The sequence below is a fragment of the Schistocerca nitens genome, chromosome 3 (genome assembly GCF_023898315.1).
Source record: "Schistocerca nitens isolate TAMUIC-IGC-003100 chromosome 3, iqSchNite1.1, whole genome shotgun sequence".
Classification (NCBI taxonomy): Eukaryota; Metazoa; Arthropoda; class Insecta; order Orthoptera; family Acrididae; genus Schistocerca; species Schistocerca nitens.
In genome coordinates, this window is record NC_064616.1 from 562,380,075 (window position 1) to 562,407,360 (window position 27,286).

Genomic DNA, 27,286 nt, shown 5'->3' on the forward strand with positions numbered 1-27,286 from the left:
TAATTGGCATTTTGGTAGGAATATCACCTGGCAAAACTCAAATCTCACACAGCAATACGAGGTGTGCAAGGGAGATGAGGACTAGAATAAACTAATAAACTGTGTGGAAGTCAGGAATTAATAAGTAAAAATAAAGGTGATACTGGGTGCACACTATGGAAAGTTTTGCTATTACCAAATATTACAGTCTACACATATAAACAATTACTGAGTACAGTACCATTTTATTTGCAAATGGATGAAACTGAATACCTCTAGATTGCTGCGCTGCTATCTGTTATTGCGATTACTGATTTGTGTTTGTTTCACTTTTTACACAGACGTCTATATACATTATTATTTAGTCTTACTACGCTTATTAAACATCAGAATACACATTAGTAACAGTTGCTTATTCCATTACCTCTATCAAAGGAAATATAGCAACATTACTAAGCCAAAAATTAAATCTCACTCCTTAGTTAGTATTACCTTGTAGTCATTGACTTTATTATACAATGAAACTTTTTTTTTCTCAAAGCTATGTTCCTTTGTGTTTTACTGCACATTTCTGTTTGTTGCTTCAGGTATTGAATACCTGAAGTAACAGTGGTAGTACTACTGGCTCCAACAACCAATAAAAAACATTGTCACTTGACCAACTTTGACAGTTTACTAGGCGAGTACTTAGTGTCATATCTGGTGAACTGTGAAGCACAAATGCTTCAGAATTTATTTATGAGACACATATGCTACAAACACCATTTATTTACACTCAGTCATCTCACACTTCGCTGAGACAGGAGAAATAATGCGGTAGCATTATCTGCCACCAAAACTACTATTGTATACAAAAAAGGACAATTTCTAGCCAGACAATAATGGTGTCAGCTGGTAGATAAACATTTTTATTGATGCAGTGGTTGGTACAATACATAAATATAATGAACAAGTCCATTTAATACACACATAATTTTGGATTAAAGGAGACCACTCACTGAAAATCAGAAGTGATGAGTTGTTGATAGGCACACAGAAAAGAAAGGGAACTTGCTAGCTTTTCGAGTTATTCTTTGATTTGCTAGAGTAAAATATTACTCTAGCTCAAAGGATGACTCCAAAAGATAGTTTCCTTTCTTTTCTGTGTGCCTACTGACAATTCAACTTTAATTCTAAAGTACTTACATCCTACACGAACTTTCGTACAACATTAATGCATACACATATACATGCATACAATACATAAAAAAAAATTAGTTCACATCAGTTACAGTACTCTTATATATTACATTTGGTAGTTTAATTACATTCAATATCACAGGAGGAAACCTAATAAAAATAGGGGAGAGAAAGATGGTCAATTAAATGTAAGCTGAGTAAGTTAAGTTATAAAGTATAAACAGATCTAGGTGGAAGGATACTGAAGTACCTCCTGAGTTTTGTGTGTATTATTATTTTCAAGCAGTAACAATAATAATATGCTACTTGGCTGCCACAAATACTTTATTTTATTTGATACCATTTCAGATTCTTACTAAATGGGTTTGACCTCTGATCTTCAGAATTTATGTGAACTTGCAATGCTACAGCCTTCTCAGAAAAGAAGTACGAGAGAATAAAATTGTGCTAGAGTACACTGCAGAGACTTTTGTATAATTCCTCTGAAAACAAAAAGCCACCTAAAGAATCCTTACTAAGACCTACAAGCAAAGAAGAAATTTTGTCTTCAAGATGTTCACGTGATAGGAAAGAATCGCTTATCTATTCTTGCATTCTGCAGGTGTATAAGGACAGTACAATATTTGGCACAAAAATAATGAGCCAGCTGTGTTCTCTCTCCACCTCTTTTATACATAGTTTATAAAGATTCAACTTAGACCGACTAGAAACATTTTAAAAAAATGAACTGTTGAAGATTGAAAACCATGAACAAAACAAAATGTGGAACATGTACACAGTTTTCTGAGGCTACAACACTTAATTTCATGTAAGCCATGTTCAGATCAATTTCTCACCACTGGAAACCAGTACAAATTGTCATGACTGGATACATAATGAGCAGAGAAACATCTGTTTAAATTTTAAAATTACTCTCATTCATTTTGGAATGTTATTTTTGAGTATTTTTTCTACCTCTATCATACACATATTACACAGATACAACAATTATCCTTGAAAGAATGGCACACTCTGGGATGCCACCTCTCCTGAATTAAAACAAAGTTAATGAGGAGATGTACAATTGATAAGAGTATTGAAGCACTGAACCAGAGTTCAGTTCCGAGTAGTCTTATGGTTGCTAACATAGGAATATACTGCAATGAAACATCGTATGCTGTGGGTCAGACTTGAACTCAAACGTTCACCTTTTGCAGGCAATGCAATTACCGACTGAGCTATTCGAGCACAACACATGACATGACTCAAAGCCTCATTCGAGTTCCGATCTGGCTCACAGCTCTGACGATCAAGATGACAGTTTGATGTTCAGAGATCTACAGATGCTTCCCTTTCGGCTATGATTTTTTTCACGGCACTTTCAAGAGGATATAGATGATGGTCCTCATAATTTGGTGCTATCAGCCTCATTTCTGCAGCAAGATTATACAGATATTCAGCATTGCTGCCATTGGGACCATGAGCATTTGCTATGCATGAAGCAGTCACATTAAGTGGCTCATTCCTCTTGAAACATGAATTGTTATCTGTTGCCACATACAGTGTTATATCGAAAGGTTTGACATGAGAAGTGAACTGTGCTCTTTTTGTCAGCACAGGATAGAATGTTGCAGTCCGTTTAGCAAAGCCAGCTCTTCCAAAAAATTCTGGTTCTGAGGCAACACTTGCTTCATTTTGTTTGTCAATTTCATATGTTGCACCCCACACCATATCCTGAAACAATAACACTGCATAAGTGATCAGCATTATTTTTTGCTTAGAATTACAAATCCATATTTTAATTTATCTAACTGGTTCCAAATTATTGTGACATCTCTTTCAAACTGAAGGTCTTCAGACATATTTCTGTATGTAATTATAGCAAGAAATGTTCACCATGGTTGGTCAGTTGGTTTAAAGGCAGGAGAAGGGACCAAACTACAAGGTCATCGGTCCTGTGTTCCTAATAAAACAATGCCACAAGTGTGAGAATAAAATGGACAAAATATATAACACAAAACGGAAAGAAAGCAAAAGCCACAAGAATGAAGGGAAGGCAATGAACACTAAAAGGAACAAAAGAGGACAAGAAAACAACAGAGAGACACTAGAAATCGAAGAGAGTAAAACATAAAAGCAGATTACAGTGGCTGGCCAACCACGAGAATAAAAAGGGAAAGCCAGCCACTCTGCAACACATTAAAACCTTCACCCTAAAGACACTAGGGTGGAGGACACAGAGGGACAAAGGACATGCACCAAACCCTACATGGAAGTATAAATTCCGCTCTCATAGGTAAAACGTTAAACTAAAGCTGCTGTGAAGGCATTGTCACCCAACACCGAAGGCAGGGTGCTAGGAAAGTTAAAAGTCTGCCGCAGAGCGGCTAAAGGTGGGCAGTCCATCAGAGGTGGACGACTGTCATTTGGGAGCCACAGTGACACTGATGTGGGTCCTCGTGATGGAGTAGGTAATCATGCATTAGCCACGTATGGCCAATGCGGAGCCAGCAGAGGACAACTAATTCCCTGCGCGAGGCCTGCATGGAAGACTTCCACACATTCATAGTCTCCTTAATAACACACAGTTTGTTGTGCGTGCTGTTATGCCATTCCGTCTCCCAAAGCTAGAAAACCCTGCGGTGTGAGACAGACCGCAGGTCAGCTTCGGAGATGCCTATCTCCAGAAGCGGTTTCTGTGTCGCCTGTTTGGCCAGCCTGTCGGCAAGTTTGTTGCCGGGGATTCCGACGTGTCCTGGGGTCCACACAAACACCACGGAATGGCAGGACTGTTCCAGAGCATAGATGGACTCCTGAATGGATGCTACCAGAGGGTGGCGAGGGTAGAACTGGTCAATAGCTTGTAGGCTGCTCAATGAGTCAGTACACAGGAGAAATGACTCGCCAGGGCATGAGAGGATGTACTCATGAGCACGAGATATGGCCACCAGCTCTGCAGTGGAAACACTGCAGCCAACTGGCAAGGAGTGCTGCTCAATATGTCCTCCATGAACATATGTGAAGCCTACAGGACCATCAGCCATTGAGCCGTTGGTGTAAACCACTTCAGAGCCCCGGAACACAAGTATCTAGAGGAAGTGACAGCGGAGAGCGGCGTGGTTAACAGAGTCCTTAGGGCCATGCAAAAGGTCCAGATGAAGCTGTGGCCAAGGCGTACACCATGGAGGCGTTCACGAACGGACCGCAAGTACAGGTGGTAAAGGGAAGGACTCCAGTTTGGAGAGAAGGGACCGCACGTGAACCGCAATTGTTAGCCCCTATCTGGGCCGCCGATGCAGTAGATAGACTGCAGCAGGAGAGAAAAGGAGACGGTAATTCAGATGCTCAGGGGAACTATGAATGTGTGCTGCGTAACTGGCGAGCAGTTGTGCACGTCTGATCTGCAGTGAAGGGACACCAGACTCGTCCTAAAACCTCCTGTCACTAATCGGACCCCACAATGGTGCACATGGTCGAGTAAATGCAATGCTGAACGCGCTGCCGAACCATAAACCACACTCCCATAGTCAACTCAGGATTGGACAAGGGCTCTGTAGAGCTGCAGCAGCGTACAGCGATCTGCACCCAAATTGGTGTTGCTCAGGCAATGGAGGGCATTGAGGTACTGCCAGCATTTCTGCTTAAGCTGACAAAGATGAGGGAGCCAAGTCAATCAAGTGTCAAAAACCAGTCCTAGGAATTGATACATCTCCACTACAGTGAGTGGATCGTCATTAAAGTAAAGTGTGGGTTCTGGATGAATGGTACGACACCGACAGAAGTGCATGATACACGACTTTGCGGCTGAAAACTGGAAGCCGTGGGCTACAGCCCATGACTGTGCCTTGTGGATGGCTCCCCGGAGGTGCCGCTCAGCAACAACAGTACTGGAGCAACAGTACGAAATGCAGAAGTTGTCTGCATACAGAGAAGGTGAGACGGAGGGCCCGATAGCTGCTGCTAGATCATTAATGGCCACTAAAAATAGAGAGATACTCAATACAGAGCCCTGTGGGACTCCATTCTCCTGGATATGGATGGAACTATGGAAGTCACCAACTTGGACACTGAAAGTACGGAGCGACAGGAAGTTTTGGATAAAAATCGGGAGTGGTTCCCAGAGACCCCACTCATACAATGTGGCAAGGATATGATGTCGCCAAGTCATGTTGTATGCTTTACATAAGTCAAAAAAGACTGAAATCAGGTGTTGCTCTCTGGAGAAGGCTATTCGGATGGCAGATTCGATGGACACAAGATTATAAGTGGTAGAATGACCCTGGCGGAAGCTGCCCTGACATGGAGCCAGCAAGCCACGCGACTCCAGGACCCAACCCAACCGCTGACATACCATATGTTCCAGCAGCTTACAAAGAACGTTGGTGAGGCTGATGAGCTGATAGTTATCCACATCAAGCGGGTTTTTACCAGGTTTTATCACCGGAATGGTGGTACTCTCCCGCCATTGCGATGGAAAGACGCCATCGTACCAGAGCCGGTTGAAGATGTCACTTGTAGTCAGATGAGAGATGTTTAATCATCTGGCTGTGGATGCGATCAGGCCCAGGAGCTATGTCGGGGCAATGTGCAAGAGCACTGAGGAGCTCCCACTCTGTAAATGGGGAGTCATAGGATTCACTGCATCATGTAGTGAATGAGAGGACATTCCCTTCCAGCTGCTGTTTGAGTGTGTGAAAGGCTGGGGGGTAATTCTCTGACGCAGAGGGTCTAGCAAAGTGCTCAGCAAAGTGCTCGGCAATTGCGTTTGCATCGGTACATAACTTGCCATTTATGGTAACACTGGGGACAGCTGTTGGGGCCTGGTACTCGAAAAGACGTTTGATCTTGGCCCAGACTTGGGAAGGGGACGTGTGGCACCCAATCGTGGAGACGCATCTCTCCCAACACTCCTTCTTCCATTGTTTGATAAGGTAGTGAACATGGGCACACAGCCGTTTAAAGGCTATGAGGTGCTCCAGGGAAGGGTGCGGCTTATGCCGCTGTAGAGCTCGCCAACGCTCCTTAATTGCTTCAGCAACTTCTGGCTACCACCAAGGGACTGCCTTATGCCTCAGGCACCATAAAGACCGAGGGATCGCATTTTCTGCCACAGAAACAATTGTGCTAGTCACCTGCTCAACCATCACCGTGTGGGGGACATTCAGCGGTGACAGCAGAGGTGAAAGTTCCCCAGTCTGCCTTGTTCAAAGCCCATCTGGGCAGGCATCCATGTGGCTGATTCTGGGGCAGTGACAGGAAGATGAGGAAGTGGTCACTACCACATAGGTCGTCAAGTGCTCTCCAGTGGATAGATGGGAGAAGTCCTGGGTTGCAAATTGATAAATCAATGGCCGAGTAACTACCATGAGCCACCATGAAATGTGTGGCAGCCCCAGTATTTAAGAGGCAGAGGTCGAATTGTGACAGTATAGTTTCGACATCTCTGCCTCACCCAGTAAGCATGGTACCACCCCACAAGGGGTTATGAGCATTAAAATCTCCCAGAAGTAGGAAAGGTTTGGGGAGTTGATCAATCAGTGCAGCCAATGCGTTCAGGGGTACTGCACCATCTGGAGGAAGATATACATTGCAGACAGTTATTTCCTGTGTTGTTGTTATTCTGACAACCACAGCTTCAAGAGGGGTTTGAAGACCGAGTTTAGGACATAAACACAAACTCCACCTGACACTCGATTATAGTCGCTACGGTTCCTGTAATATCCCTTATAGCCACAGAGGGCAGGGGTCCGCATTGCTGGGAACCAGGTTTCCTGGAGGGCAATGCAGATAGCAGGTGTAAAGCTTAAAAGTTGCCGTAGCTCAGCCAGGCAGTGGAAAAAACCACCGCAATTCCACTGGAGGATGACATGATCTGAAAACTACCTTGAACAGTTAAACAGAGAACCAACTCGAGGCAATAACATATTAGACCTTCTGGTGACAAACAGACCCGAACTATTTGAAACAGTTAACGCAGAACAGGGAATCTGCGATCATGAAGTGGTTACAGCATTGATGATTTCAGCCGTAAATAGAAATATTAAAAAAGGTAGGAAGATTTTTCTGTTTAGCAAAAGTGACAAAAAGCAGATTTCAGAGTACTTGATGGCTCAACACAAAAGTTTTATCTCAAGTACAGATAGTGTTGAGGATCAGTGGACAAAGCTCAAAACCATCGTAAAATCTGCATTAGATGAGTATGTGCCAAGCAAGATCGTAAGAGATGGAAAAGAGCCACCGTGGTACAACAACTGAGTTAGAAAACTGCTACAGAAGCAAAGGGAACTTCACAGCAAAGATAAACATAGCCAAAGCCTTGCAGACAAACAAAAATTACACGAAGCAATATGTAGTGTGAGGAGGGCTATGCGAGAGGCGTTCAATGAATTCGAAAGTAAAGTTCTATGTACTGACTTGACAGAAAATCCTAAGAAATTTTGGTCTTATGTCAAAGCAGTAGGTGGATCAAAACAAAATGTCCAGACACTCTGTGACTGAAATGGTACTGAAACAGAGGATGACAGACTGAAGGCTGAAATATTAAATGTCTTTTTCCAAAGCTGTTTCACAGAGGAAGACAGCACTGTAGTTCCTTCTCTAGATTTTCGCACAGACGACAAAATGGTAGCTATAGAAACAGATGACAAATGGATAGAAAGACAATTAAAATCACTCAAAAGAGGAAAGGCCGCTGGACCTGATGGGATACCAGTTCGATTTTACACAGAGTACGCAAAGGAACTTGCCCCCCTTCTTGCAGTGGTGTGCCATAGGTCTCTAGAAGAGCGTAGCGTTCCAAAAGATCAGAAAAGGGCACAGGTCATCCCCATTTTCAAGAAGGGACGTCGATCAGATGTGCAGAACTGTAGACCAATATCTCTAATGTTGATCAGTTGTAGAATTTTGGAACACGTGTTGGAGTACAATAACTTCTCTGGAGACTAGAAATCTACTCTGTAGGAATCAGCATGGGTTTCAAAAAAGACGATCGTGTGAAACCCAGCTTGCACTATTCGTCCACAAAACTCAGAGGGCCATAGACATGTGTTCCGTGGATGTGTTTCCTGACTTCCGCAAGGCACTTGATGCAGTTCCCCACAGACGTTTAATGAACAAAGTAATAGCATATGGACTATCAGACCAATAGTGTGATTGGATTGAAGAGTTCCTAGATAACATAACGCAGCATGTCATTCTCAATGGAGAGAAGTCTTCCGAAATAAGAGTGATTTCAGGAGTGCCGCAGGAGAGTGTCGTAGGACCGTTGCTATTCACAATATACATAAATGACCTTGTGGATAACATCGGAAGTTCACTGAGGCGTTTTGCGGATGATGCTGTGGTATATCGAGAGATTGTAACAATGGAAAGTTGTACTGACATGCAGGAGGATCTGCAACGAATTGATAAATGGTGCGGGGAATGGCTACGGAATCTCAATGTAGACAAGTGTAATGTGCTGCGAAAACATAGAAAGAAAGATCCTTTATCATTTAGCTACAGTATAGCAGGTCAGCAACTGGAAGCAGTTAATTCCATAAATTATCTGGGAGCAGGCATTAGGAATGATCTAAAATGGAATGACCATATAAAATTAATCGTCGGTAAAGCAGATGCCTGACAGATTCACTGGAAGAATCCTAAGGAAAAGTAGGTTACAGTACACTTGTTCGCCCACTGCTTTAATACTGCTCACCGGTGTGGGATCCGTACCAGGCAGGGTTGATAGAAGAGATAGAGAAGATCCAACAGAGAGCAGTGCGCTTCGTTACAGGATCATTTAGTAATCGCGAAAGCGTTACAGAGCTGATAGACAAACTTAAGTGGAAGACTCTGCAAGAGAGACGCTCAGTAGCTCGGTACGGGCTTTTGCTGAAGTTTCAAGAACATACCTTCACCGAGGAGGCAAGCAGTATATTGCTCCCTCCTATGTATATCTTATGAAGAGACCATGAGGATAAAATTAGAGCCCGCACAGAGGCATACCGACAATCTTTCTTTCCATGAACAATACGAGACTGGAACAGAAGGGAGAACTGATAGAGGTACTCAAGGTACACTCTGGCACACAACGTCAGGTGGCTTGCGGAGTATAGATGTAGATGTAGAAGAAACCTGGGAAGGGATTGACACAAGGGACCCTTCCTAGCGAAAGAAGCCAAAGAAGACTTATGCTTCTCCGGCTTAGAAGTGGGGATGGACGTCTACGATGGTTGGGGGGGGGGGGTGTTGCTCCTGAAGCAGGTGGTGCAGGAGCAACAGGGAGGGATATGCCCCCCACTATCAAGGGGGCAGATGTAGTTTTCTGGCTCTGAGAGGTGACCTGGGTTGGCGGAGCTGATGGTGCCAGAACTGTTGTAGCGGCGGCATAAGATGATATCATAGGCACAGGATGCAGGCGTTCAAATTTTCTCTTAGCTCCAGTGTAGGTCAGTCAGTCCAGGGTCTTGTGCTCCATGATTTTCCTTTCTTTCTGGAGAATCCTGCAGTCAGGCAAGCAAGGCGAATAGTGCTCTCCGCAGTTGACAGGCTGGGCATATGGAGTATTGAGATGTGATGGGTGTCCGCAATCTCAGCATGTGACACTGGAAGTACAGTGGGAAGACATATGGCTGAACTTCCAGCACTTAAAGCACAGCATCGAGGGAGGGATATAGGGCTTTACATCACACCAGTAGACCATCACCTAGACCTTCTCAGGCAATGTATCACCCTCGAAGGCCAAGATCAAGGCACTGGTGCCAACCTTATTATCCTTCGGATCCCAGTGGACACGCCAGACGAAATGTACACCTCACCACTCTAAATTGGCGCGAAGCTCATCGTCAAACTGCAAAATAAGGTCTCTGTGAAATATGGTACTCTGGACCATATTTAAGCTCTTATGGGGCATGATGGTTACAGAAACATCCCCCAGCTCATCACAAGCGAGTAAGTCCCATGACTGGGCTGTTTCGATCAAGACTGACCCATATCTCATTTAGGACAAGCCCCCCCACCTCCCCAAACTTGTCCTCTAAATGCTCAACAAAAAACTGAGACTTCATCATCACGAAAGATTCCCCATCAGCTCTCGAACATACAAGGTACCAGGGCGAATAAGAGCCGCTGCCATTCTTAGCCTGACGTTCCTCCCATGGTGTGGCCAGGGAGGGGAATGATTTGCGGTCGTACTTCTGTGCGTTGAATTGAGCTCATGATCGCTTAGAGACTGCTGGTGTTTCACCACCAGCAAGAGATGATGAACATAAGAGATGATGCGATGCTTCATCGCGTGTCGTCTGCCCTGTTGCCACTCACTCCGACCAGGGGCCCTCCCCACAGGCGCCACCCAGCCGCAGCAAAGGCCACCTGACAGGATGGCCATTGCCGGGAGTCCCGATGCCTCAGAGGGTTGGGCATCTACCCATTGGCATATGTGGGGAGTTAATGGTGCAAGTATCAGCAGAGTGAGCCCTGTGTGGTCAGGGGGCTGCAACCAACAGGGTACATGGCGGTCCCATGGCTGGATATCAGGTGCAGAGAAGTCCATGGTCATCATCAATGCAGAAATCCACACTGCATAGTGCATGGTGAAAAAAGCACCCAGGAAGGTGTTCTCACCCAAGAGATGGAGAATGAGCAGGACTGCAATGCGACGACGAGAAAGTGGGCTAAAGATCTCAATGCACGATGGACACAATGCACCTTGTACGGCGCCCTTCCCCAATTGGCTCGCTCTTCAGGAAAATTTTGAAGAATGGAGGTCAAACCCTACAGGGGACCATCACACAGAGGCAGAAGCATGTGAAACTCCTTCTAGTCGCCTTGTACGACAGGCAGGAATACCTCGGGCCTATTCTAACCCCCGGACCCGCAGGGGGGAAATGTTCACAATGCACAGTTTAATCTTAACAATGTCTTCCTAATTATCTGGGACTCATAGCAAAGAAAACCAAATTAAACTATATTTTTTTAATGAAAGGCAAAATTTTTTTTTACTAAAAATTCTAAAAACTAGCATAACTCAATGATAGAGCTGTACACAAAATGCTGATGGCTTTTAGTGACTACAACGAGATGTAATCATTATGGATGCAAATGTTATGACTCAGTGCAAATAATTAATTTCTCATGTTTGTCTTAGGGCATCTATGCCAATACCTATCCTTGTAGTCAAGGTTGTACTGTGGCATTTGAGCTAATCAGGCTAAATTCTATGACTGAAAGAAATTTTCATTGCCAGTAATTATTTGGAAGAGGAAGTTGTCTTTTGGAATTAGTGCATATGGTACAATTGATAGTAACTGGAGTTAGCTGTGTACTGCCGTTGCCCTCTCCACCACCACTATCAAAACCACAATCACCATCAGATATATGACAGGCACAGTCCACACATGATGGGCATGTGAGCTGAAGAAAAGGTATCTAGATGAAAGGCTTGCCCTTGGCAAAGTGAGCTTCACATGAAAGTAAAGTAATATTGCTATAAATATTGCTACAAACAAAGTATAAATACTGTTTCACATCTAACAAAAGGGTATGTGATACAATGTCACAACAAAAGACTATTTCTTTAACAATTACTAATGTTCATTTACTCAATCTGATTGAAAGTCCTAACGATACCGTATTTTTAAATTTGTCCCAATTCTGGTCCCATAGCCTTTCACGTGCCAAATAAAGAAATTTACTACTCTTTTGCTATTTATGCATCAGATGGCATTCAGTAATGAACTTTTATACAATATTAACAAGATAAATGTGATTCTCTCTCTCTCTCTCTCTCTCTCTCTCTCTGTCTGTCTGTCTGTCTGTGTGTGTGTGTGTGTGTGTGTGTGTGTGTGTGTGTGTGTGTGTGTGTGTGTGGGCCTGTTTGAAGCTTTGTTTGATAGTATTTTTGTTGTGCCTATCTGCAACTCAGTATCTCGATTATACGGTGAGTAGAAACTATACCTTTTTAGCCCTTGTCACATTCTTCATTATTGCTGCATGACCTAGGTGTGAGGTTAGAAGTCCATTTTATAGTACATAACTGATCCCAAAGATGAGAACCGAGGAAATATAAACATGTAAACTCTTAAATCTATCAGTTCTTGACTTAAACCATAGAAGTTATATCTGTTTACAACCTTGAGAAATTACAAACGGATTTACACAATTAAACAGCACAGCAATCACAAAATTCATTAGTACACCATTTACAATAACTCTGAGTAAACATACATGAATTAGAGCTATGATGAGGAATGAAATTTTTTTGTTATGTGTATGACGGTACCAAGGTTTTTCTTCTGTGCAGGGTTTGCAGTAGTATCTAAAAGGAGTGAATACTTTAACTCAGTTTGCTCACTCAGTAATAAATGTGGAGATACAAATGCTTGTTCCTTAATATCTAAGATTTCTACCTGTGTGAGCTTTGCACCCTTTCCTTTTATGTGTTGGACTTCTATATCTATTATTTGTGGTTTTCATTTACACAATGTTTGACACAGGATTAACCTGGGTTCTTTAATTTGCAATTTCTATGGTGTTCTCTGAGCCTATGGCAGATTAACCTTCCAGTCTGTTGAATATAGCAACTCTTGACACACTCAGCTGATGATCTTATAAACCTCACTTTTCATGGTTTGGTTTTGTTTTGCTTTAGGGCGAAAAAAACAACTGGGGTCATATGCACCCAAGTCAAAACTATAGAACACGAAAACAGAGAGGCGTTAAAAAATGATTATACGTCAGTCCCTATTGACATAATAGAAGACAGCTAAAAACAGGCACGTGGAAAAAAGGCTAAAAAAACGATACCATACTGAAACAGAGGTCCAAAACTAAAAATTAAATGGCCTTCGCTCTACTGCTTTGGCGGATAAAACGTAAAACATGGTCGACAGCCTGTGTGTCATTTGCTAAAATGGCCAAACTCAGATGGCAAACCCAAGTGGGAACATAAATGGTTAAAAAAGGGGCATTCCATCAGGAAGTGGTAGACAGTTTAAACTTGGGCGCAATGTGTACAAAGTGGTGGGGTAGTGGCACTTATCAAATGATGATGGCTAAAAAGGCAGTGCCCAACACGCAGCCTAGTTAAAATGACCTAGTCCCGGCGGGAGGGCGAGAGGAGGTTGTCCAAGCCGCTGGGAGACGCTTAATAATCCTGAGCTTATTCCCGTGAAGGGAGGACCATTGGCGATGCCTAAGGGACACCAACTCCTGACAGATGGCAGTACAGAGATCATCAGAGGGAACATAGGAACTCATGGGCTGGGGTACAAGGACTGCAGCCTTGGCAGCATCGTCAGCAGCCTCGTTTCCTGGCAGACCGACATGACCAGGAACCCATAGAAGCATCACACTGGCTTCACCAAGAGTGAGCAAGTGACAGTTTTCCTGGACCTGCTGCACTAATGGATGGGTGGTGTGAGCGCACATAGACTTTGAAGGGGGCTGAGTGAGGAGTGAGTCTGAGCAGAGGACAGAACTGAGAAGGCTGTGTTGCCGGATGTACTCCGTGGCCTGACACAGGGCCAAGAGCTCGGCTGTAAATACTGAGCAGTTTGCCAGAAGCCAATATCAAAAGATAGGTGCCAATGACGAAGGCACACCCAACCCCACGGTCAGTCCGAGAGCCATCAGTGTATACAAAGGTACTATCACGAAGTTCCATGTGAAGGTTGTGAAACTGAAAGCGATAGACCAGGGCTGGAGTAGTGTCCTTAGGAAGCGAATGAAGGCCAAAGTTAACACAGACTGCTCAATGAAGCCAAGGTGGTGAAGGGTTCACACCCAGCGAGAAAGTTTCAGGTAGTGTAAAGTTAAGCTGCTATAGCAAGTGGCAAAAACGGATTCCAGAAGGTAACAGAGAAGAGGGATGCACCCCATACTGGTGATCAAAGAAATGTTCGAAGGAGGCGGCATAGGATGGGAAGCCATGCATGGCAGACAAATGGCATGCATACCTGCTGAGGAGAAAGTCACGGTGGTAGGACAGTGGTAGTTCAGCAGCTTCAGCATACAGACTCTCAACCAGGCTAGTGTAAAAGGCACCTGGGGCCAAACAGATGCCACAATGGTGGACAGTGTTCAGACGACGTGAGAGGGATGGGCATTCAGACACATAAGCAAAGCACCCGTAGTCGAGTTTTGAATGAACAAGGGACCAGTACAAATGGAGGAGGGTAGTTCGATCAGCACCCCAGGAAGTACCATTGATGACATGTAGGACACTGAGGAACCGAGTACAGTGGGTTGCCAGGTAAGACACATGGAAGGACCAAGAGAGTTTCCCATCAACCAGGAATTTCGTAGTTTCAATGAACGGAAGGGCAACAGGCCCAAGATGTAAAGATGGTGGGAGAAATCATTTGCGTCACCAGAAATTCATACAGACCGTTTTATCAGTGCAAAAACGAAAGCCATTGTCGATGCTTCAGTAGTAGAGATGATCAAGACATTGCTGAAGGTGCTGCTCAGTGAGACAGGTCCGTGGAGAACTGCAGTAGATGGCAAAATTGTCAACAAAAATGGAGGTGGAGAGGCCCGGTGGGAGACGGGCCATTATAGGGTTAATGGCGATAGCAAAGAGGACACCGCTCAGGACACAACCCTGAGGCATACTATTTTCCTGGATAAAGGTGTCCAACAAGGCACAACCCACACGCACCTTGAAAACTTGGTCTTTTAAAAAAGCTTGAAGGGAACAGGGCAGGTGCCCACACAAGCCCCACATATAAAGAGTATGGATGATACCAGTTCTCTAGCAGGTGTTGTAAGTCTTCTCCAAATCAAAAAACATGGCCACATTCTGGGATTTCCGCAGAAAACCATTCATGACATGGGTGGACAAAGTAACGAGATGGTCAACTGCAGAACACTGTGTTTGAAATCCACACTGTGCATTCATCAGTAAATTGCGAGACTTGAGCCACCATACCAGCTGGGCAAGAATCATATGTTCCATCACCTTGCAAACACAGCTGGTAAGAGAGATGGGACAGTAGCTAGAAGGAAGGTTTTTGTCCTTACTGGGCTTAGGTATGGGTATGACAGTGGCTTCACACAAAAGTCTGGGAAATGTGCCATCTGCCCAGATGTGGCTGTATGTGTTAAGCAGAAAGTGCTTGCCCGCAAGAGAAAGGTGCTGCAACATCTGAATGTGGACGGCATGTGGCCCTGGGGTGGGGGATCGGGGTGAACTGAGAGAATGATCTAGCTCCCTCATAGTAAAGGCAGCATTGTAGCACTCGAGATTCAGAGAAGAGAAGGGCATTGCCCGAGCCTCCTCCGCTGATTTCCGATGGAGGAAGGCAGGGTGATAGTCGAAAGAGCTCGAAACTTGAGCAAAATGGCAGCCCAACATGTTGGAGATAGCAATAGGGTCCACGATGTCATCGTCAGCTACTGTCAGGCTGGAAATTGGAGAATGGACCTCGGTCCCGGAACTGTTAAAAGACCTAGTGAATGAGATCCAGCTAGCTCTTTTGCTATCTCGAAGAACGTGATGACACTTTGCACACATCTGCTTATAATGAATGTAGTTTGCCATCATAGGATGGCAGTTAAAAATGCGGAGATCACGTCTCCGTGCGCAAACTGGATCACGGCATGCCTCAGTCCACCAAGGGACTGGGACACTGTGTGGTATAGAGGAAGTGTGGGGAATGGAACATTCTGCAGCAGTAAGGATAACGTTCATGAGATATTCCACATGGTCATCACAAATGGGGAAATCTTGTTCTTCAGAGTTCGCCAAGGAGGAGTAAAGTTGCCAGTTAACCTACGGAAGCTGCCATTTGGGCATGCACGCTGATGCACATTCCTTTGGAGGAGAGTCATGATGAAGAAGAGATGTAGGGGTGTCATCTTGGTGGCTGCCAAGTGACAGCCGGGGAAGAGTTGCTACTACGGGGCACAGAAGCAGGAGGATACTGCCACATGGTGTCCACAGAGGCATCAGCTTGCCCATGCCACTGGTCTGTGGGGTCCAATGCTGAAAAATGGTTGCTGGTGCGCACCGGTGACACAGAGGCTGGCGGGGCTAAGGTGTCATGTGACGACACCACTATAGAGGATCTTCGAGTTGGCAAAGGATAAGACCGTTTGCCTTTGGTGGATTTCCTTGAGCCTTTCCAGTTAGAGGAAGACTTGGGTGTTGTTTGGCTGGAGGGACAGAGGAAATCTTCATGGGAATACCCCTTCTGCCCTTTCCCGCCTACCGGTTTTGTAGCTGGTGGCTTCACCTCTTGAGGCAAGAGAGTGAGAGCTGGTTGCACAGCTGGATGGGGGGATGGTGATGCTACTTTGACACTGGGCAATTTCACAACCTCAGAGCTGAATTGGAGGTTGCATGTCTGCGTGGCCATGTCCTTCATGGAGCAAGGGGTAACAAGGACAGAACTATAGGTACCAGATAGGAGAATGCAGGGGTTGCAACTAGCCAGTAACTTGTGAGTGTGTGGGTGAGGCACTTTTGCCTTTACCCAGATCTCTTGGACAGCCCGCTCATCAAGAGACACGGGATAATGCCAAGAGGCGGCAGCATGGCTGCCATTGCAGTTTATACAGCAAGGAGAAAGAGGTGGACAATTGCCCTCGTGTGCATCCCTACCATAGGAGATACATTCGGCTGGGTGTCGACAAGATGTTCTAGCATGGTTGGAATGATGATACTGGTAGCAGAGCATCAGGTTCAGAATGTACGGCCGGACTGTGATAATTTCATAGCCTGCTTTGATCTTGGAGGGAAGCATCACTCTATCAAAGGTGAGAAAGATAGTGCGGGTGGGCAATAAGGAGGAATCTATCTTTCTCATTACACGATGGATGGCAATGACACCCTGACCAGAGAGGTAAGATTGGATTTCGGCCTCAGTTAGACTGTCAAGCAGTCTGGTGTAAATTACACCATGGGAAGAATTCAAAGATCTATGGGCCTCGACATGAACAGGGTAACCATGGAGAAGCAAGGCAGCAAACAGTTGTGCTTGAGAATCAGAAGTGGTCTCCCAAAGCAAAGTGCCATTCCATAAATGAGAGCAGGATGTCACAGGGCCAACAATTGCATCAACACCTTCCTGAATAATAAATGGTTTTACCGTGGTGAAGGACTGACCGTCTTCAGTATGTAAGACCACGAGGAACTGTGGTGCAGTGGGTAGGATCTTTGAATCATTAGCCTCATTACGTTTTGTAGACGTTGAGTGGGAAGATGATGGACCAATCGCAAGGAAATCCCCATGATTGCCAGCGTCTCCGATGGTGCACTCCTTCCAACTGGGGGCCCCCTTCACAAGAGGGCAGACCCATCTTAGGTGATTGTTCACACCTACCCAACACCTGACAGAGGGACCAATTGACAATTTGCAAAGGTAGCAGCACAGACAATCACCCGTCCCTGGGCCTGGCCTGTACCAGGGGGTACGTGTGAACCCTACCTGTTAACCCAGGGCTGGGAATTGTGTGTTACCTAGTCACCTGTTACACATCACATGTGTGGGCTGGCCTTTCAGGAGCGCACATGGAAGAAGAAGAAGAAAAAGAGGAACCTCAAACACTGAAGCGGAGGAATGAGAGGAGATGGGAAACAAAGAAAGAAAAAGGGAGCAAAAAACAAAGGTGAGACTGTTCTTACATAAGCAACAGAATGAAGAACATTGCCAATAACACCCCAGACATGTTCCCCAAGGGAGAGGCAAAAGAATAGTAAGAGCATAGACATGCAGCACAGAAGGGAAAAAATGCTGCAAAGGCTGGGGCCCTGTGGTAGCCAAGCATGAACCCGCCAAAGAGTGGCGAGCCCCCTGGGGTGGGGAGGGGGGGGGGGGGAGGGGCTTTTCATGATGTCTGATTGTTTACCTTTTAAATTGAAGAGACATCTACTTGCTGTCTGTGGGACATCGAACAGCACAGAGAAACCTTTGGCTTTTAAAATACTGTTATCCTATTTGAAGTTTTACCTATAAAATGTAAACCGCACCACTTGCTTTTCAAACTGCCTATGTTTTCAGTGGCTACTGTTTTTATTGTATTGAGTTCCTTGTACTACTCTTCCTGGGACACAGAATGGAGGCACAAACAGTGAATTTGATTCCAACATTACTGAAAATATTGTCAATAAAAAACTGAATAAACAAGCCAGGTCCCTGCTGTACCCAGTGAACAGCACAGATAGGCCAGATTCATCTTTTGCCAAACATTGCATACATGAAAACCATAAACACGTAATAGGAACCGAAGACCTGCACATAGAAGAAAAGTGTAAAGACATCAGTCATTAACAGATTTTAGATATTAAGACACACATATGTAACCCCACATATATTATTGAATGAACAAACTCAATTCAATCATTCAGCCCTCTTAGACAATATTTTTATTTCTCCATAGAAGAAAAACCTTGGTGTCTTCATTTACATAACAAAAAATTCCATTTCTGTGCATAGCTCTACTCCAATGTATGTTTAGTAATAGCTACTGCAAATGCTGCACTAATGAATTTTGTGAATGCTGTGCTAATGAATGTTTTAAATCCCTAGGTAATTTGTCAAAGTGGTCAACAGAGATAACATTTATGGTTTAAGTCAAGAATCGATAGATTTAAAAATTTACATGTTTATCTTTGCATTTTTGCTTGGTTCTCGCCTTTGGGATCAGTTACGTTCTTCAAAAGGGGCTTACCTAACAGTCATAGTAATGTTTGTGAAACTGGGCTAAAAAATGTTTCATTTAGTTAATACAATATACACTGTTTGACCAAGAACCCACAGTTGAAACAATTACATTTAACTATTTGTTGCGTCAACACCTGCTCTGTTAGATTGTCCCTTCTTTTAGTCAAGCTGCACAATAAAGATCTTTTCTCAATTCAGTAGTCCTCATCGGTCACCCAAACTACCTATCTGATCTTCAGCATTCTTCTGTAGCAGGGCATTTCATGAGCTACTATTCTTCCATTGCCTGTACTGTTTTCCTTCAATGTTTCACTTCCATATGAGGCAACACTCTACACATACACTTCCAGAAGAGACTTTCTGCATTGGCATTGCCTTTTTGTTTAGTTATACTTCTAATACCTTCACTGCCAACTGAAGAGATATTTGAATGGGAATTAGTGGCTCAAAGGTTTGGCAAATTGGCAAAACAGCTTGAAGAGTGATGTGCTGACCACATGCCCCTCCATACTGCATCCGCATGATGCAAAATGTAAGACAATGACATGGCAGCTGGTCAACATCTCTTGGAGCCTTCAGGGCCTAGAACAGCAGCTTCTCTCTCTCTCTCTCTCTCTCTCTCTCTCTCTCTCTCTCCTCCCCCCCCCCCTCCCCCGTCCCAGTCATTGCTTCAGGTGATCACTGAAATTCTCAACAATCTCTACTTGTTTTAACTTATCCAGATCAAATCATCTAATTTCCTATCTTTCTCCTACCTCTTCAGTTTTAATCTACATTTCGTAATAAATAAATTGTGTCCACAATCCAATTTTGCAGTTTAAATCTCTTTTCAAATTCTCTGACCTACCATTACATAAGTGTCTGAAACTGTCTGACATCTTCAGGTCTCTTACCACATATCCCACCTCCTTTAATGATCCTTAGTGTTAGCAATGATTATGTTAAGCTCCACATAAAATTCTGCCAGGTGGCTTCCCTTTACTTCCACTATTTTTTCTTACCTTCTTATACTGTGCTATTGCTGCAGATCTTAGCTTTGTCTGTCTGTCTTGGTTACAATATGCTCCTCATAATGATACTAACATTCCTATTTTCTTGTTCATTATTAGACCTACTCCTGCACTACCCTTTTTTATTTTGCATTGACAACTCCATACTCTCATGTTTTCCGTACCACTGCATCTCAGTAACGCCGATTTTACATCCTCTGCAGATATATAGCAGTAGTTCCCTTTTGCGTTCAGCCATCTGCAGTGCCAACATAGTAAGACAATACTGGTTAATGTTACAAGGTCAGACCAGTCAATCATCCAGATTGTTGCTGCTACAATTACTGAAAAACCTGCTACCATATGTTATTGTGCCCTGTATACAAATGCTCCTCTGAAGTAGTTGCATCCATGGTATGACCGTTTCACTGATGCACGAAACCCACCCCACTGCAGCAAGGTCAACTGTTTGTGAGGGATTTATTGCACAAAAAAGTAGGAAAAATGAACAAATGACTGTTGCTTTATTAAATGTTCTCAATACAATTATGCAACTAATGTCTTAGAAAATTTTATTTCAACCAATCAATTGCAAAATTCTTCATGGTTATAAATGGCTTCTGTGGCAATTCTTTCCAGAACGGGCACTGAAACTAGTTCACTCTAGCAGTCCCACAAGGCCTATATGGCATTCTTGACTAAATTATTAATTATATTTGCCAATCTTGATGAAGTTAATACTTCTATGAATGTTCCATAACTAAGATCTAACAATCCATATATTTGAAAGGAAACAATCTCAGATTGTCAATTATCTCCTAGACAGGTCTCTAAATGAAGCATACAGAAAAAGGTTTCTTTTGATAACTGATATCCCTATGCAGCTTTAAGATGTACACTTGCAGATTCAAAATGAAAGTTAATAATTTTGGAACATTGTGTATTTACATAGCTTTTTTAGTAATCAATTACGAATTATTTTGGAACAAAGGAGACAACTCACCTAAAGGCAGAAGCGCTGCGTTGTCGACATATATATATATATATCACACACACAAAAGGTACAGAGTTCTACTTTGTTAGCTTTCAGTGTGGAATTCCTTTCCCAAGCTGGGTAGACACTTTTTAATATAATATTGTGTAAGTAATGTAGGAATGAATGATCCATTTCTATTGGCAAATGGTGCAAGTAAGGACAGCAGGCAGAGGGGGGAGGGGGAGGGAAGAGGAGGCTAACTCACTACCCTAGGGAACACTTACTTCAACTTTCTTTGCATCAGATACTAATCTGATTTTGTGGTTAGTACAAGCTCACATCAGCTCACCCTATTCACAAAATCAGATTAATATGATGCAAGGAAAGTCAAAAAAATTGTAGTCCACAGTAGTGTGTTAGGTCCCTACAGTTCCTTATTTATATAGATGACACACACACCTCAGAAACTGCAGCCACGATTATGTTTGCAGATGACACTAGTGTCATAGTAAGTGATGTTAAGGAGCATCTGTCCACAACAACCAGTCAAGTCCTGAAGTCTTTGCATTCATGGTTCAGTGCCAGTAGGCTGACCCTTAATGTGAAGAGTACAAATTATATACAGTTTGGAAAGATGAGTGAAAACCAAGTGACTTAGAAAGGGTACACAGAAAAAACTTTTAGGAATGCGTGTTGATCAAGCCAAACTGGAAAGATCCTGTAGCTAAAATCTCCCTAAGACTCAGCTCTGCATCTTTTGCTCTGAGAATTATTTCTAAAGCTTGCCCCTAAGATGGTGCTAGAATGACTCATTTTGCTTATTTCCAATCCCTTGTACTTTATGGAATAGTTTTCTGGGGCAAAATTAATAGTCAATCAAATGAAATTTTTAAATTACAGAACAGGGCAACTGAAATCTTGTCATACAGCTCTGTTAGGGCTTACTGCAAGCCCCTATTTAAAAAGTTGATGTTAATTACTGTACTCTCCTTGTAAATATACACATGTGTGTTGATGCCAAGAACTTGACTTTATGAACTGTAAACCACCACAGTTATAATACTCACAACTATGGGTCCACCCCAAAGAGAACATGTTAGGACAACTCAAAGACATGTAAGCCATTTCGGTCATTGTACTTTTCAGCAGTATTATGTAATATGTTCATGTGTTTTCACTTTTTCAGTAGTGTTTTTTTTTTTTTTTTTTTGAAGATTTCATTTTCTTGTTCTGTCACTGATTTGCTTTTTGTGCATGTTACAGTGTAGTTTATGTAATTGTGATTACCTTCCCAAATACATACTAAGCAAGATGGCCATGCCAATCTTAATGCACCAGACTCGCATTCAAGAGAAGGGTGGTTAATTCCCCATCCGGCCATTCTGAGTTGGGTGTTCCATGGGTTCCCTAATTTACTAAGGTGAATGCTGGTATGGTTTCTTCGTTGATGTCATGGCTGACTTCCTGTCCTATCTTCACCTAATCAGGGTGACTACTTGAGAATTCAGGTATGGGAGCAAGATTATGTCCTGTGTTTTTAAGCATCGATAATTTATAATGGATAATATTCACATAGGCCTACCACACTTCAAAATATTAAGTATTTTAAAAGTGTGATTTATAAAACTCGATAACATTAAATTCCAATGCTAAGTTGAAACACAGAATTCCCTGGGGTTTTATGAAATTTCTAAATTTTCTTGATTTTTCCAGGTAAAATGTAATTCCTTGAGAATTTCAGGTTTTCCAGAAGAATCACCACCCTGATAATGCCATCCTACAAATAAATAATACTACATCTGTACTAGTGTCCTGCACCAGTGAAACGTGTTACAGTTCTGAGTGTCTGTGCACACTGTGTCCACAACCAAAAATTACATCTATTTTTCTGTGTACTGCACTTCTTAGGGAAACAATGTCATTAGAAATGATGTACAAACTGAACTGGGTACATATTGAAAGCAAAACAGTTATGCACTCTGAAGGAACCATTCTGTCATTCACCCTAAGTGTTTCAGGAAAACTGTCAACACACAAATCAGGCAAGAAAATTACTGTTACTCAGAAACAAATGCTCTCTGTGATAAAAATGCACAGTTAGGATAAATAACAGTGTCTTAGAGCATGGCCACTCCTCAGTGGAAATCAGAACATTTAATAACTCCATGACAATTTTTCTTAAGAATGTTTTACAAGGGGTGACCTGCATTGAAATTTATAATGAACCAAATGCTAACGTAAAATTTAATTTATCCCACAATAAATTCATATTATTTGGAAATAGATTTCCTCAAACTATTCTGTGAGGACATTAAACAGCCATGTAACAAACCATGTATCACTACAGGGATTAAGGTATCTTGGTACATGAAAAGAGAAATGTACCCGTTGGCAACAATAAGTAGAGATCCTGCAGTACTTGCACACTACAAAAGTTACTCAAAATTACTACAAAAATTTAGTCAAAAATCAAGGAACATGCACATAATGCCAGAAATCAGTTATTCTGACAACACTTAAGGCTATATGGAAAGCAAAATGAGAGAAAGGTCAACCAGCCACAGAATAGTACAGCATCACTATTGAACTGAATGGAAGGGCTACAAATGATAAGTCACATGTAGCAAATATACTCAATAAGGACTAACAGCTCAAGAGAAAAGTCAAAGCAGTATGATGAAAAAGCATAAAAGTCAATCATATGAATGTATCACGAATTTTCCCTTCTGAAATTAAGAAAATTATATATTCTCTCAAAAATAAAAGCTCATTTGGTTTTGATGCTGTTTCCAATAGAGTAATAAGGATTTGTTCCCATATAACAAGCCTTATCTTATCTGAAATATAAACTGCATCACTAACTCGGGGCATCGTTCCAGAGAGATTTAAATATGCTGTCTAAGAGAGGTGGCAGGAGGGATGTCAATAACTACCGACCCATTTCACTGTTGAAATCATTTACAAAATATCTGACAATGTGATGTATTATAGAACAGTATCTCACCTGAGCAACAATAATACCCTCTGCAAATGACAGTTTTGATTTCAAAAGAGCTGACATATGGAGAATGCCATTTACATGTTCACTCACCAAAGTTTACAAGCATTAAATAACAAAATAGCACCACAGTTGGTATTTTATGCAAAAATTTTATGGGGTTGATGGTATAGCCAACCAATGGATAATGTTATTTCTAACCAAAAGAATGCAGAAAGCTGTACATAGTAATTCAACCAATGCAGTCCAGGGACATTACTCTGATTGGGTTCCCAAGGCTCAATCTATTGTCCCTCATATATGAAAATGATCTTCCCTTGGTAAAAGTTACATATTGGAGCCCCCTTGCAGTTTTCAATATGGCACTGACAAACATTGGGCTTCACTACTGGTCAATTTGTTACCACAACCAGACATTCTGCTTTCACATTCATTTGCTTCAACTCTCAACCAAATTGTCACTGCCCAACCTCCGGCTGTGCCGCAAATCAGTCTGTCACCACAACCAAGATTTCTTGTGTGTGTATGTGTGAGGGGGGCTCGATATGTAACGTAGCCCTTCTGCCTAATATACAACAGTCAGAATTAGTTCTTTTTGCAAATTACACTAGTACTGTAATCAATCCTAGCATATATACAGCAACAGAAGATTAGTGAACAATGTTCTTAAAAGTATCATTGACTGGTTTTCTGTAAATGGTCTCACATTTAGTTTTGAAAAGACATTTATTTCTGGACATCTATGGATACTACACCAGTGGTAAGTGTAAAACATTGTGAGGAAATAATAAATAGGATGGAAGCTTCAATATTCTTAGGTGTCCATACTGATTAGAATTTAAGCTGGAAAAAGCACATTTTGGAACTCTTAAAACAACTTAGTTCAGCCACATCTGCTTTCCAAATCACTGCATATCTTTGGGAGAGATAAACTTGTAGTTGGCATATTTTGCATATTTTCATTTAACAATGTCATATGGAATAATATTCTGGGGAAACTCCTCTTTAAGAAAGAAAGTCTTCATTGCTCAAAAATTTGCTGAAAGAATAATATGTGGTGCTCACCTGCAGTCGTCTTGCAAACATCTGTTTAATGAGTTAGGTGTTCTGACTATTGCTTCACAGTGTATTTATTCCCTCATGAGGTTTTTTAAAAAATAATACACTGCAGTGCAAAAGGAACAACAATGTACATAATTACAATACCAGAAGGAAAAATAACATTCATTACTCCATATCAATGTAGTCTTTAGCACAGAAAGAGATGCACAACAGTGGAACTAAAATTTGTGATAATTTACCAGTGCCCAGTGATATAAAATGTCTGACAGGCAGCAAAGTAAAATTTGAAAACAAACTGAGGAAGTTCCTCCTTGACAACTACTCCTATTCTGCTGCAGAATTTTTTTAAAAAATGTAAATTTTCAGCATGTGGCTACACTTACAAATTAACTTGCAATGTGAATGTAAAACGAACTCTTCCACAGCATTACAATTTATCGTGCAAATGATCCATGTAAAAGTAAACAAACTAACTAACAGCATTGACAGACCAGAATTAGCAACTGGTTCCTCCTAAACAAAGTTTCCCTGTTTTAACTGGGAGAGAACTTTTTCAGTATCTGACTAGTACATAAGTCCTTGTATCATAAAAGTGATTTTTCTTCCAACACAATATTTAATAGTGAACAGGCCAACAAAAATGCTTCATGCATAAGAACATACTTCTTTGTCATTATCGAATACGTAGCTAATTTGTCACTCACAAGGTGAGCACTGAGCATTCAAATAAGAAACATAGCAGCACCACTGTGTGCACAATACTGTTGTCACAGTTTTACTTCATGTAGTGATGAACTACTACTGCTCATGAGACAAAGATGGTGTGATTTAAAGTTTTCCCATGCACATTTCATATACTACACAAGCTCAATGTATGGTCATATTGGATAAGTATGTCCACTCAAACCAGTACTGCTTAATAAAGCATCAAATATATTCTACTATTTTTTAATTGTAACAGTAATACATAAAGGTGAAAGTCAAGCCATAGATAGATTTCAAGCCACCAAAATTAACATACTGACACACACTCAATGTCAGTGTATCTGTAATAAAAGAAATCGAAGCAGTTGTAAATAGGCTGTTTACGCAGAAAAAAATACTTCCTCAAGTATGCTTACTGTTGGTCAATTTTTGAAATGATAATAACGTGAGACAAAAAAGATAACACCAAAGTTTGAGTTGATTTCTAAGGAACTGTAAAATATGGGCAGTACTCATCACAATTTAGAGGAAAATCCAAGTCATACTTGGAAAAATGAATTTTCGTCACAGAATCAGTTTCCCACAACTCCTACACACATACACACGTTCAAAGTATGTTTTTCTCATGATTTGGGTTTTGTATAAATGTCATATATGTAAAGGTAAGCCAACGAGTTCAAGTAAATATAGCCATTCGAAGAAATCTGGGGAACAAAATGTGGCATTTCTGTATTTATGGAACCTTGGCATTATCAGTTTCTACCTTGACACATCTTTGGCATACCACTTCACGCAAAATTCTTCGTGTTGCTAGGCGTGCGTCTGTATTGAAATGAACTATGAACAAGTCCCAGGCAATGCCAGCTGCTCGAGCAAACAAAGTGGTAAATGATGGAATGAACTCGCATTGCTAGAAGTTCTTTCATTTTGTTTCAACACAATGCGCTTTATTTGGTTACTGTTTATTCTTACCAGTATTAGAGTACACTTACCCTGGGGCACCCCGTCCGAACTAACGCAACCACACGACCACGCTGAAACATTTTTGAATAAATTTTTCACTCCCATACATCAAGAAAATTGTGAATTTATTTTGTACAACGATCCGTATCATACCTTGTTGGGGAAGCACTGATAATCGTCACTTGCCACCCAAAAACGCCTTACATACCCGGTTATACAGCCGGTAATTTTTTGCAAGAAAGGTAAATCTTCCTTCCAAAGCATAGCTCCATATGCAAAGACCCACATGGTTTTGGTTTGAGTTTGACTTTCACTTTCAGCCGAACTCATACAGTCAACAATAATTCGACGCCTCAGTATCAACAACACGTCTCGCTTCCCGAGTCCTGACGCCACACACTATTCACACCTAGCAGTGACTTAGTACTGGCAGTGACAACCAGCATGCGCCCTGCCAGGGCTCTGGTTGCTGTGGCAACTACCAATCGCAAAGTGTGCCGAAATGCTGTGTTGCCACTACGTGCAAGAGCAAGCGAATACGTTGATTTATTGATCCACCTTCCGGCATTTTTGATGCAATTGACGTCTATCGTTGCTGTAGCAACTACCATTCGCAAAGTGAGGAGAAATGCTGTGTTGCCACGACGTACACGAAGGAACGAATAGGGTGATTTATGGATCCATCTTTAAGCATTTTAGATGCAATTCATGTCGTCATTTTACATACATTGTATAGATGTAAAGGAATATATATGGTTTATACTAAAGATATGTACGGTACAAATCATTAAATATAAATGTGTCATGCAGA

At 42.2% G+C, this 27,286-nt stretch overlaps 1 protein-coding gene across 1 annotated transcript; it reads right to left on the reverse strand.

Annotated features, from left to right (window-relative positions):
- Window positions 1-878: 878 nt before the first annotated feature.
- LOC126249657 (putative glutathione-specific gamma-glutamylcyclotransferase 2) lies at window positions 879-27,059 on the reverse strand. Its single transcript, XM_049951335.1, has 3 exons — window positions 26,629-27,059; window positions 26,505-26,546; window positions 879-2,871 (listed from the first exon to the last, which is right to left on the reverse strand). Exons 1-3 carry the CDS (start codon window positions 26,803-26,805, stop codon window positions 2,467-2,469), a joined length of 624 nt encoding a protein of 207 aa, XP_049807292.1. The 5' UTR covers window positions 26,806-27,059; the 3' UTR covers window positions 879-2,466.
- Between the last annotated feature and the right edge of the window lie 227 nt (window positions 27,060-27,286).